General features: G+C 42.7%; 1 protein-coding gene across 9 annotated transcripts in view; it reads left to right on the forward strand.

The window, feature by feature from the left end:
• LOC134342509 (tyrosine-protein kinase Fyn) overlaps positions 1-12,968 on the forward strand; it is a 235,992-nt gene that overhangs the window by 202,951 nt on the left and 20,073 nt on the right. For 7 of the 9 annotated variants that reach the window (XM_063040736.1, XM_063040735.1, XM_063040734.1 and 4 more), the window contains 3 exons: positions 4,359-4,508; positions 10,221-10,385; positions 12,118-12,297. In XM_063040736.1, coding sequence (XP_062896806.1) covers positions 4,359-4,508; positions 10,221-10,385; positions 12,118-12,297 — 495 coding nt within the window. Of the gene's footprint in view, positions 1-4,358; positions 4,509-10,220; positions 10,386-10,777; positions 10,934-12,117; positions 12,298-12,968 lie in introns of all 9 variants that reach the window. The other 2 variants (XM_063040742.1, XM_063040741.1) reach the window with 2 other exon arrangements.

The following is a 12,968-nucleotide window of genomic DNA, read 5'->3' on the forward strand; positions in this document are numbered from 1 at the left end:
TTTTGCACTTTTTTCAACAATTGTATCAATTAAGTTTTGTGGTTCTTCCTCCGTACTTGCAATTAACAGTGTCATCTGTATATCTGAAATTATTGATGTTTTCACCGCCAACTTTGATTCCCAAGATGTCTCTTATTTTTTGTAATACTGTTTCACTGTACACATTAAATAAATCAGGGGAGAAAACACACCCTTGTCTAACGCCTCTCTTGATTTTCGTAAACTGACTCACTTCTCCATCAATTTTTACAGCGGCAGTTTGTTCCCAGTACAGATTTCTGATTAGGCAGAGATCTTTCGAATCTAGATCTAGAGTTTTCTGTAATATTTCAAGTAACTTATTGTGCTTCACTTTATCAAATGCTTTTGTGTAGTCGATAAAACAAACAAACAAACAAATCTGTTTGCACTTGAATAACTCATTCTTATCGTATCGTTAACATCAATATTGCGTTTCTTGTACCTTTGTCTTTCACAAAAGCACATTGTTCTTTGCCTATTTCAGCTTGTATCTTACTTTTAGCTCTTGTCATCAAAATTCTTAGAAGTATTTTGGTGATATTCACATTGTAATTCACATTCTATTGCTCCAGCTTTCTTAGGAAGAGTGATAAATACTGATTTTTTCATCTCTTCTGGTATTATTCCAGTCTCATAAATGTCATTGATTAAATCAGTTAGTTTTTCAATTCCATAATCTTCAAGGGCGATAATTTGTTCTATTACTAATTCATCAGGACCTGCTGCCTTTCCTTTCTCCATCTTATTTATTGCATTACGAACTTCAGAGTTTAAAATACTTGGACCTTCAATGTTTTTCTTAATTTCTGGTTTTTCGCCTTGATCGTCTTCAAACAATTCCTGAATATACTCAGTCCATCTGTTCATAATCTCCTCTTTTTCCATGATAATGGTACCATCCTTTGCTTTCAAACATCCACCTGAAGAACGGAGGAGCTTTTTACCAGTGATATTCTTGATTTGTTGATGTAACCTTTTTGGATCAGTAATAGGGATTCTTTCTATTTGCTCACATTTCTGGTTTAACCATTCTTCTTTGGCTTTTTGACATAAGCTTTTAACTTTTTTATCTAAGGACTTATATTCTATAGGAATTGCTTTCTTCCATTAGATTTTTGATTTCATCTGTCATCCATTTATTCTTTGTGCTTTTTTCTTTTTTAGAAATCACTGACTTTGATGATTCTACCAAGGCATCTTTCAGAGAGTTAAATTTCATTTCTACATGATTGCTATCATCTTCAACAGATTCTATTTCTAGACTTTGAAATCTATTCCTTACTTCAATTGTAAATTTTTGTCTTAATTTTTCTTTTTTAATTAATTGCAAGTAGTCAAGGGATTGTTCAGGTTTTGGCTTCTTTAGTTTTTTAAGTTTTACTTTTACATGACATACTACTGAGTTATGGTCACTATTACAGTCCGCACCTGGATATGTTTTGCATTGAGTCACTGAGTTTCTAAATCTTTGGTTTATAGTAATAAAGTCAATTTGATTTCTAGTGTTATCACCTGGACTTTCCAGGTCCACAAGCGTCTTGGATGGTTTTTAAAGCGGGTATTCATAATGACCTGATTATTCATCTCGCACCATTCTACCCATTTCTCACCTCTTTCATTTCTTTCCCCTAGTCCAAATTTTCCTATGGTATTTCCATCAGCACCTTGTCCTACTTCAGCATTTAGATCTCCCATGACAATAACAATATCTTGAGATTTGCATCCATTTTTTGCTTGTTCAAGCTCTTCATAGAATTTATCTATATCTTCATTTGTTCCATCTGTTGTTGGTACATATACCTGTATAATTACTAAATCAAATGGTTGTCCTCTGAACTTAACAAGGAGCACTCTTTCTGATATTGCCCAACGTCCTAAAACACTTTTTGCCATGTTTTCATCTATAAGAATTCCTACTCCATTAGTATAGGATGTTCCACAAGAATAAACTAGTGTTTTATTTCTAATCTGACATGTTCCAGCACCTATCCAATGAACTTCGCTAATTCCCATGATGTTAATCTTTAGTCTTTCCATTTCATTTATCACATTGTCCAATCTTCCTGCTTAATATAGGGTTCTTACATTCCAAGTGGCAATAATTTTCTTTTGTGTTACTTGAATTTTATGAGCAGTAGCTTGATGATGGTTGGGGATCCCCTGCTGGCCAGAATCAGCCCTACCGAGCGAGACATCTTTAGAATTGTCTTGAGGATCCTCTTGACGCTGTTGTTGTGTGATACATTTTGTAAGTTTGACCATGGTTTTCTCAGCAAATAGCAAAGGTGGTTTGCTATTGCTTACCGTTGGGCGAACTAAAGAAATCACCATTTCTCTTCCCAAATGTTCATCCGCCTATACTATAGCCATTGACGTTTGAGGTTATAGCTCATCCGCCTTCTCCGTCATAAGTTCAGTTACTGAACCTGCTGGATCTGCTGTTGGCCTTCGCTCGTAACCTTGCAGGTGCAACCGTTCCGGGTCAGAGCGGCCCTGGGAGCAATGAATGACTAAGGGGTAACTCCACTTTCCCCAAAGCTCTGAAAGTCCCCAATCAGAGCCTCATCACCAGTTGCAGTTTAGAGGCATACCCAGGACATTTAACTCTAATCCCTTTATTTTGATAGGGCAGAGGCTGAGGGACTGTTTCCACAGGCTGGGTCTCGAAAACTAGGGGTATCGTCTCAGGATAAGGTCTTGGTCATCTAGAATAGAAATGAGCATAAACTCAGTTAGGCGGAGGGTCTCTGCATTGGAAGGAAGTCCTCTCTGTTGGCGAGGACCTTCAAAACTATGATTGATTTAGTTGCAGTTAGGTGATCGGGGTTTGTGGATCAGACAGAAAAGTCGTCAAGGCACAGGATTGGGTATGGTATTATGTAGGGCATTTGAAGGGCCAAATGCTGACTCCTCTTCTTATTTCTTAGATTCTTATTTCTTCAAAGTCATGACACCAATATTCTTAATGTAATTTGAAGAGTTTTTTGGCTCTACAGTTATTATTTGGACCTGCAGGAACTTTGATAAGAATAGCAAAATAACTACATGAAAGTTGGTTATTAATAAACTCTCTCATTTTATGATTTTTTGAAATATTTTGACTGTGGAAATCAATGTTTCCAAATGCCTACAAGCATAAATGAGTAAGTGTCACGTTAGTCATCAACTATCGCAGCGAATCAACAGAGAATTTCTCACAGTTCATATTTTGCTTATGACATGGGAGGCCATTCAGCCTATTGTGTCCATGCTATCTCCCAGGGGGATCCCAACATTATTTCTCTGTAACCCATACTCCCTGACACGTCCATCTCCACCTTGATTCTTCTGTCACTCGCCTCACTGGAGCAACTTGTGGTGGCCAACTAACCTACCAGCACAGCTTTGGGATGTGAGAGGAAACCCACACAGCTACGGAGACTACAGAAAAACTCCACACCACTAACACAAGGCCAGGATTGAACCAAGATCTCTGGAGCGGAAAGGCCAAAGCTCTATCCACAGTGCCAGTGGTAACTTGTTTTCAGACACTGCCCCCCCCCCCCCCAGGGTCACACACCCTCCCTCAGCCCCCAGATACTTCTGTTTTGGTTCTGGGCTCATAAATTACTGCACCATCTCTGGTTTTACCTTCATCTGCTAAGGGCAGAGAGATTAAAGGAATTACTTTCCGTAAACCCCTCTGCCCTTTTGAAGTGCTGGAAGAACTCAGCCAGTGAAAAAGCAACTTGGGGGAAAGAAACCAGGCATCTTTCTACACACACTGTTGAGTGGCCCTGTTCTTTTCCAGCATTTCTGCTTTGTTTCAGATTCCAACATCTACAGTTTAATCTGTTCTCTGCACTTTTTCTTTTTACAAAATTCCATTTTACCTCTCTGATCAAGCTCTTGCTCATCCTCGTGATTATCTCCATAATATCTCTCCAGTCAAGCTCTTGGTCATCTCCATAATATCCTTCTGATCAAGCTCTTGGTCATTTCCATAATATCTCTCCAATCAAGCTTTTGGCAATATCCTTGGTTATCTCCGTAATATCTCTCTGATCAAGCTCTTGGCCATCTCCCTGCATGGCTCAATGTCAAACAATTTTGTTTGATAACTCATATGTAGTGCTTCTTTCGACATCATGTCATGTAAGTGTATAGGAAACATGGCTGCTGTTGTAATCACATTAATCTTCTTAACTTTTCTCACATCCAAGAGGAGTAAGATTGACCTAAGTTAATACTCTGACTTGATAAGTTGCCAGGTTAACTGTGTAGCTTGACGTGATTGTAAAAGCACAAGAATATTTCACTGAACTATGCCTTCACACCACTTTGTTTGATGCATGCAGGTGCCTATTCTTTGTCAATACGTGACTGGGATGATACGAAAGGAGACCATGTTAAACACTATAAGATTCGCAAACTGGACAGCGGTGGGTATTATATAACGACCCGGGCGCAGTTTGAAACCCTGCAACAACTGGTTCAACATTATGCCGGTAAGCAGCAATTCTGAGAGTTATTAACAGTAACAATTAAATATATAACCAAATTTCCTTGTACATTTTTGTGGATAAAACTTTAAAAAAAATGTCTATTGGAAATGTGAAACCTTTCTAAGATGTAAAAGTTGGCCAAGTAGTATCATGAGTGTGTTATTTTAATAAATATTTAAAATGCAGTGTATTTAATGTTTGTACTGTGGGGTAAGTAGTCAGTGCAGGATGTGAAGTTCACCACTAAGAGGATTCTTGTTCCATAAAACTGTCAAGGAATAAGTAATGGTCTGATCTGATCCAGGTCTGTTTATGTGTGCTGAGAGCCTCGTTTCTGTGCTTTATGTTACTCGGCCACACTGGGGCGGCATGGTAGTGTAGCATTTACCACAGTACCAGCGACCCAGGTTCAGTTCCCCCTGTTGTCCTCTAAGAAGTTTGTAAGTTTCCCCCGTGACTGCGTGGGCTTCCTCCAGGTGCTCCTGTTTCCTCCCACAGTCCAAAGACCCAGGTTAATTGATCATTGTAAGTCGTCCCCTGATTAGGGTAAGGTCACTGGGCAGCAGGGCTCAAAGGGCTGGAAGGCCTATTCCGCACTGTAAATAATAAATAAATAAATTCATCGATCACAGTAATAAATCCAGAAAATGCTGAAAGTACTCAGCAGCTGAGGTGAGAATTGGAGTTAAAGTTTTAGACAAGTAGCCTTTCATTGACCCAGGTTTGTCCATAAACTTCACTTCCCATTTCCGATTTCAGGTACAAGTGATAGTTCGCTTTTATATAATTCCTTACCGTTGCTGTTGCAATTGCAACCCCTCAAGCAGCAACAGCAGCAAATCATTTGATGTTTGAGCAGTGACATGACCTACTGAGGGTACTGTTGAATGCTGGATCAAACTGCCTAGTCCAGGACCTTCACACTGCACTAGTCACCCAGGACCACAACAGCAGCTCAACTGCTGGCTTCCCAGACTCTCATTGCCCAAAACCCCAGTTGCTGAGCATTGCCTTTGAAAAGGGATCGGGTAGGAGTCATAGTCGTCTAGCTGTATGTCACAGAAGTCAGGCCTTTCAGCCCAGTTCCCTAATTGAGCTAGTCCATTTGCCTGCACCTGGTCCATGTCCCTCGAAACCAGGGTCGCCAACCCTGGGGTCCATGGACGGCTTACTTAATGGTATTGATTCATGGCATAAAAAAGGTTGGGAAACCCTGCTCTCTAAGCCTTTTGTTCCATATCTATACCAGCCTCTGTATAAAAATATTGCCTTTTAAGTCTTTCCCTCTCACTTTAAACCTGTGCCCTTCGGTGTTAGACTCCCCTGCTCTAGGGAGAAGCATGTGGTTGTACAAACTTGTGCCCCTCATGATTTTATAAACTTTAGAGATCACCTCTCAGTCTCCTCGGCTCCATGGAGGTAGTCCAAGCCTGTCCAGCCTCCCCTTATAATTCAAGCTTCCAGTGTTGGTAACATCCTCGTACATCACCCATGGACCCTTGCCAGTTTAATGATATTCTTTTAATGACTAGAAACTATGCAGTGCTCCAAATGTGGCTTTTCCAGTGTCTTGTACAGCTGTAACATGATGTCCCAATTCTTGTACTGAGGTAGTTAATTTAGCCTCCTTTTTACTGTGAGGTGACTTGCTGGATGTTTCCTTCATAAATTGGTTCTTTGGTTCTTAATCCTCTGGTGAACTGGACTCAAACTGCAGGAGCTGGCTCTCAGACAGAGTTTTCAAGGACACCCTGGAGTCCGACTCCAGCACCTTCAGGAGAGCAGACTGGTTTTTGTTCCCTTCCATGCTGGAACTTCTGGCATGCAACGCCCCATTACAGATGGCTAAGGTAGCACCATGTGATGTTGCCAGACAAGTGACTGATAGGCCCGGAGAGCAGGTTCAAGTCCCACCAAGGGGGAGTTCACAGTGAGTCTGGAATCAGAAGCTGCAGTATGCCCACATCTCTCATCTGGTTCACTCAGGTTCATCAGACCGGGCTTCCTTGCCCACTTGTGTCCTGTATGTGACTCGACACACCAGTGTGGTTGGCTCCTAACTGTCTTCCGAAATAGCCCAGCAAACCATAATCCTAAGCCTTGCCAATGATGAAGACTCTAAGTGAGAATGAATTAGAACAAAATAAAATCATCCTATTAATTAAAATGAGTGTTTTTGACTTTCTGCTCAATGAGCTTTTGCCCCTTAATCAGTGCAGTTCCAACGATTTCCCACAGGAAGCCTGTAACTGCAAGCAATGGACTGCTCCCTTGACTGATAGAAGCCGCTGTTTGTATCTTGGCCATGGATTGAGCTGTCCATCTCTCTCCTCTGCTCCATGGCCAGGGCTGAGTGGATGGTTTGAATAAATGACGCATTGGAATCCAAACCACCACCTTCAGGACTGTGAATCCAGTCGCAGTCCAGAGAAATGAAAATCATTTTTTCTTTTTTTAATATATATATATATATATAGGCCCTTCCAGCCCCAGCAACCCCCCGATTTAATCCTAGCCTAATCACGGGACAATTTACGGTGACCAATTTACTTACCAGCCAGTGTGTAGTTGGATTGTGGGAGGAAGCTGGAGCACTCTGAGAAAACCCACACGGACACGGGGAGATCGTACAAACTCCTTACGTTTGTAGCAGGGATTGAACTTGGTCACCCGTACTGCAAAGCGTAGTGCTAACCGCAAACAGCGTTGTGGACCGTCGATGTTTTAATCTGAAGTCATGGATAATTAAACTCTGCTGCATATCAATATCACTGTAAAGAGCTTTTCAAATGTGATCCTGTTGACTCCTGGCTTAATGTGTATTGATCTGTTTACACCTGCTGTTCTGCTGCTTGATCTGTTTGTGTTGTGGTAAGTGTCTTCCTTTTGGCAAAGAAATACATAGAATTGACGTGTGATGGTGGGATAAGGACGGCGTTGTGATAAATCACACAAAACTACCATTTCCCTTGATTAATGGTGCTTTCCATGAAAAGAAGTTGCACATCTTATGGGAGAAAAAACCGGAGCCTTTGGGCCAGTGCGGTGTAGGAACAGAGTACATGTTTGCTCTTTGAACCACTTCGGCGTTCCTAGATTTCGGACAATGTTATATTGTACCTTTCCGTGACAGCTTGTTTTTGACCAGTGTTGAGATGGCGGGGTGGGGCTGGTCATGGTGGAGTGCACAGCAAGGTCCCTCAACCAGCAACGTGCTAGAATGCCGGTGTAATGGCCGCCTGCGGCAGAGGTTCCTAACCTTTCTTATGCCACGGAGCCTCGCCGTTAACTCGGGGGGTTCATGGACCCCAGGTTGGGAACCCCTGCCCTATGGTCTCTGAAGAGATGCTGTGAAAATGTGGGAAAGACTCAGCAAGTCGGGCAGCATCTGTGAAGGAGAAGCAGAGTTTAAAGGCCTGAAACATTAATTCTGCTTCTCTTTCTGTTGTTGCTACCTGAGCTGAGTGATACCAGCATTTTCTGTTGTTGTTTTAGATTCCCAGCCTCTGCTCATTCTTTGTATAGCTCAGATGATCTGTTGGAAACTGAAGACCAGACCCGGGGGACCGTCCCTCTCACAGCATAAGACTAAGAACACAGAAGAGTACAGCAGAGGAACAAGCCCTTCGACCCACAATGTTGCGCCAAACTAACGTCACCTAATCTCTTCTGCTCGCACATGGCCCACATCCCTCCATTCTCTGCATAGTTACGTGATCATCTAAGAGCCCTTCAATGCCTCTGTAAAACCTGCCTCCAGGATCACCCGTGGCAATGAATTCCAGGCATCCAGCACACTGTGTGTATTAAATAAAAGTGTATCCTGCCCAACTCCTTTGGACTTACACTCTCTCACCTTTGCTATGAGAGAGTGAGACCACGGGGGAAAGAAACCAGTGGTCTGTATCTGCCCCTCATAATTTTAGAAACTTTTATCAGGTCTCCCTTTGGCCTCTGCCCCTCCAGAGAAAACAATTTAAGTTTGTCCAACCTCTCCATATAGTACATGCCCCCTAATCCATGTAGCACGTGCCCTCTAATCCATATAGCATGCCCCCTAATCCATATAGCACGCGCCCCCTAATCCATGTAACACATGCCCTCTAATCCCGGCAGCATCCTGGTAAGCTTCATGTGTACCCTCTCCACAGTCTCCACATCCTTCTTATAATAGGGTGGCCAGTACTGTATGCAGTCATCCAGATGCAGCCTAACTGGAGCTTTATACAGTTGCAACAAAACTTCCCAACTCTTGACCTCGCTGCCTGTGCTAATAAAGCCAAGCGAGCCAAACAGCTTCCTAGCCGTGCTTGTGTGGCCACTTTCGGGAGGCTATGGACTTTGCCCCCCCCCCGCCCCCCCCCCCAAGATCCTCCTAGACGTTTAAGAGCCAACTGAAGTTTCAGCCTGGTGCTCTGTGCCCTCGTTTCTGAAGAGGGATATATAACCAAATCTGCTGCCTTAGAAATATGCGATGTGCCTTTCCCCTCTTTCTATGACCCAGTCTGTTGTCAGCTGCAGATCTACTCTGTGGCCCAATGGGAAGATGCATTTAAACTCCTAACTGGTTGCCAGATGGCCTTCCAGATAGCTTCTGGATGGTTTTCGGTTCCTCTGGTCTGATGCAGTCTCCCAGAGAGCTTTCAGGACTAGTTAAATGTCTTCAGGACATATCAGGTTTATTTTATTTAGTCATAGTCATACTTTATTGATCCCGAGGGAAATTGGTTTTCATTACATTACAGTTGCACCTTAAATAATTAAATAGTGATAAAACCATAAATAATAAATAGTAATATGTAAACTATGCCAGTAAATTATGAAATAAGTCCAGGACCAGCCTATTGGCTCAGGGTGTCTGACCCTCCAAGGGAGGAGTTGTAAAGTTTGATGGCCACAGGCAGGAATGACTTCCTATGACGCTCTGTGCTGCATCTCAGTGGAATGAGTCTCTGGCTGAATGTACTCCTGTGCCCACCCAGTACATTATGTAGTGGATGGGAGACATTGTCCATTTTGCTGGTTCAGAATCAGAATCAGCTTTAGTTTCATTGAGTTCCATCATGAAATCTGTCGTTTCCCTAAAAATTACAATAAATTACAAGAAACGCATGAAAATAGTGCAAAAAGCAAGCAAAATAGTGATGTGGTGTTCATGGACCATTCTGAAATCTAAAGGCCAGGGGAGAAGAAGCTGTTCCTGAACGTGCGTCCCCAGGCTTCTGTAACTCCTCCCTGAGGGTAGTAATGAGAAGAGGACAGTGAGGGTCTTGAAGCACCAGCTTCTGAAGATATCCTTGATGGTGAGGAGGCTAATGGCTGGGTCTGCAAGCCTTTGAACCGTTTTCAATCCCATGCATTGCAGCCGGCGTACCAGGCAGTAATGCAACCAGTCAGAATGCTCTCCATGGTAATTCTGTAGAAATTTGTTCATGCACCGTGTATAATTTCTGTTCATTAAGCAGCTCGTTAGCCTTCATGAATGAAACCCCACTGACCGAATAATGTAAACAATGTGACAGGTGATCTATCTCATTGCATATTGGTCTTGTTGATGTCGCAGAGCCTGGACAACTTACTCGCTTCTCTTTCTCTCTCGTGTGTGTGTGTGTGTATCTCTCTCTTTCTCTCTCCCCTGTGGCTATCTGCATTTTTTTTTGTCATACCGGTGACTCCACACCAACCCTTCCCACACCCTGTGCCCCACCCCTGCAGAGCGCGCTGCCGGTCTGTGTTGCCGCTTGGTCGTCCCCTGCCACAAGGGCATGCCAAGGCTCGCTGACCTATCTGTGAAAACCAAAGACGTGTGGGAGATCTCCCGGGAGTCTCTGCAGCTCATCAAGAGGCTTGGAAATGGGCAGTTTGGGGAAGTCTGGATGGGTATGAAACCGGAATGACTCTGTGCCTATCCCCAGACACCTGGGGAGAGGAGCAACACTGAACACGGGGAGCGATGGAAGGCAGAAGGGGTTCAGTGAAGTCGATCCAAGTGCACACAGTCTGATGTCCGGGTAATAAATTTAACCAGAAAACGTGACGGCCCCAATTAAAAATATCTAGCTGCCAATTCTGTCATTTCTAAGAGAAATATTCGCAATGAAGAGGTTTGGTTGGCCACTTTCCTAAAAGTCAGAGAGCAAGACTGTGCCTTGGGAAATCCTGCAGTTTTTATTTTACCTTGAGCTTCACTTGACCACTTCAGTTTCCATCCTCCTGGATGCATGAGCTTCATTGGATTTTAAGACCTTTTCCCTTGCATCTATTCTCCTCAGAGTCAGCTGACGGCCTGTGCTATAACTTAACAACGGTTTGCATTAACTCAACTCCGCAAACTGTTGGATTAGCCAAAGACTCATGGGAAATTTTACGCGAGTCCCTAAACTTGGAGAAAAAGCTTGGTCAGGGATGTTTCGCCGACGTGTGGTATGGTAAGGTGGACAAGAAGCTTTCTCCTGTAATCTTCAGATCTCTGTAGGGGTTTACTCAAAACACAGAGCAGTCCTTTACGCAAGAGATGACCCCCGCATGCTGGTCGGTCTTGAGTAGCAGCTCATCTGCAGTTACTTATTACTGAATTGGTATTTAATGCAGACCATTAAATGTCAGAGAACAGTGGTTATCAGAAACATTCTAATTCAACCGAACCAGCTAGCTACCATTTAGTGAGTCTGGAGCAAGGAAACATGACAGAGATGGGCTTTTTCAGGTGATATCAGGAACTGACCCTCAAAAAGCTGTAGAGATTCAGGGTCAATGAAAATTTCATGAAGGAGACTAAAGAATGTTTGCTAGATATGACAGAAATATCAAAGGAGTTGGGGTGCAGACTGGCTTGTGTGAAAAGGCAGGATAGATCAGAGGGGCTGAATGGCCTTCTCCTGCTCCTTTGTCCTAATAATGGTGAATGCAAGAGATCAGGTTCCCTTTTAAAAAAAAATCACCAGACCACCGAACTGGTGATGGTATTTGCAGTCTGCGCTCATTGCTGCTTCTGCCCTCCAAACTGGTACGTACCCACTTTAGTTTGGCAAACCATACACAACATCCCTGACCATCGGCAGTCTACGGAACCCAACTCAATAATTTCAAACTTCAGCAGTTTTGCTTCTGTAAGGTGGTGGGTTAGCACTTCACTCTCCCACTTGCTTGATGTAAAACAGACTCTCAAACTCTGCACGCCCCGCTGACTGCGTAGAAGCCCAGCTGAAACCAACATTTTCGGAGATGTTTGCCAATGGATTGACATCACTAAGGTTATTTCCTGTGATCATTTCCACACACAATGTTTTAATAGCATGTAATATTGGCTTAACAAAAAAACCACTCTTAGCTTCATCCCGATAACTAAAATGGATGATTATCCTAAATGGCTGTACATCTGACTCAGATGATGCATGCACATTGCTATTAGTTAGTATGTGTTAGTATGCTTGAAAAACTCTTTCAAAACCCCATGTGCATGCAGAATAAATGGTTGTGCCTCACCCATCCTGATATTAAAGCTAACCATTAAAAAAAGGCTATTGTAAATTCATCAGTTCCATTTTTTATTTTGAATTATTTTAACTTTCTGTAAGTGAGTGCAAATTTTTGTGTGTGTGGTGTGGCAAAGGTACATGGAATGGAACCACAAAAGTTGCAGTGAAGACACTGAAACCCGGCACGATGTCTCCTGAGTCATTCCTCGAGGAAGCTCAGATCATGAAGAAGTTACGGCATGATAAGTTAGTTCAGCTTTATGCCGTCGTCTCGGAGGAACCCATCTACATTGTCACCGAATACATGAGCAAAGGTAAAGTTGCCAGAGTGCGGTTAAGTGGTCGTTTTATTTGTATTCCTTGTGAATCGTCTTGTTTTCTGTATGGTTCCAGGATAGTTATCCCATTGAATTTATACACTTCCACATCCTGGATTGATATATTTAATTGTAGACGATGGTTGAGTAAGAAAACTTTGAGGCTTGAAGTTTGCATTTTGTATAATTGCACCTTAAGCTTAAAATAAAGATATAGCCATAGAAATAATGCAGGGGCTCCCAACCTGGGGCTCACAGACCCCTCAATGGTAGGGGTTCATGGCATAAAAAAAGGTTGGGAACACCTGAAATATTGTGTTAAATTCACTGCTTGCATTTTGAAATGGCTGATACAATAAATGAGGGGAGCAATCTCACTATAACCTGTCACAGATTTCTGAAGAGGAGAGGAGACTTTGGCTGGTGCAAGGTCCAGTCGTTCTGGGTGGTATCCCACACCTGTCCCCGCAGTCTCTCCACATCAATGGTTTTTAGGATCTAGAATTCCTTCCAAGCTTCCAGCAATATTACCATGTAACAAGTTACTGCCATCCTTTCAAAATGCCTCAAGTGAAATTCTGTAAGTCAAAAAGATTGGGTGAAATGCATTTTGGTCACAGTGTATTCCACAGGTGAAGACTGGATACCTATTCATTGTAATGTAAAAC

This window comes from Mobula hypostoma, chromosome 2 (genome assembly GCF_963921235.1).
Source record: "Mobula hypostoma chromosome 2, sMobHyp1.1, whole genome shotgun sequence".
In the NCBI taxonomy this organism is placed as follows: domain Eukaryota; kingdom Metazoa; phylum Chordata; class Chondrichthyes; order Myliobatiformes; family Myliobatidae; genus Mobula; species Mobula hypostoma.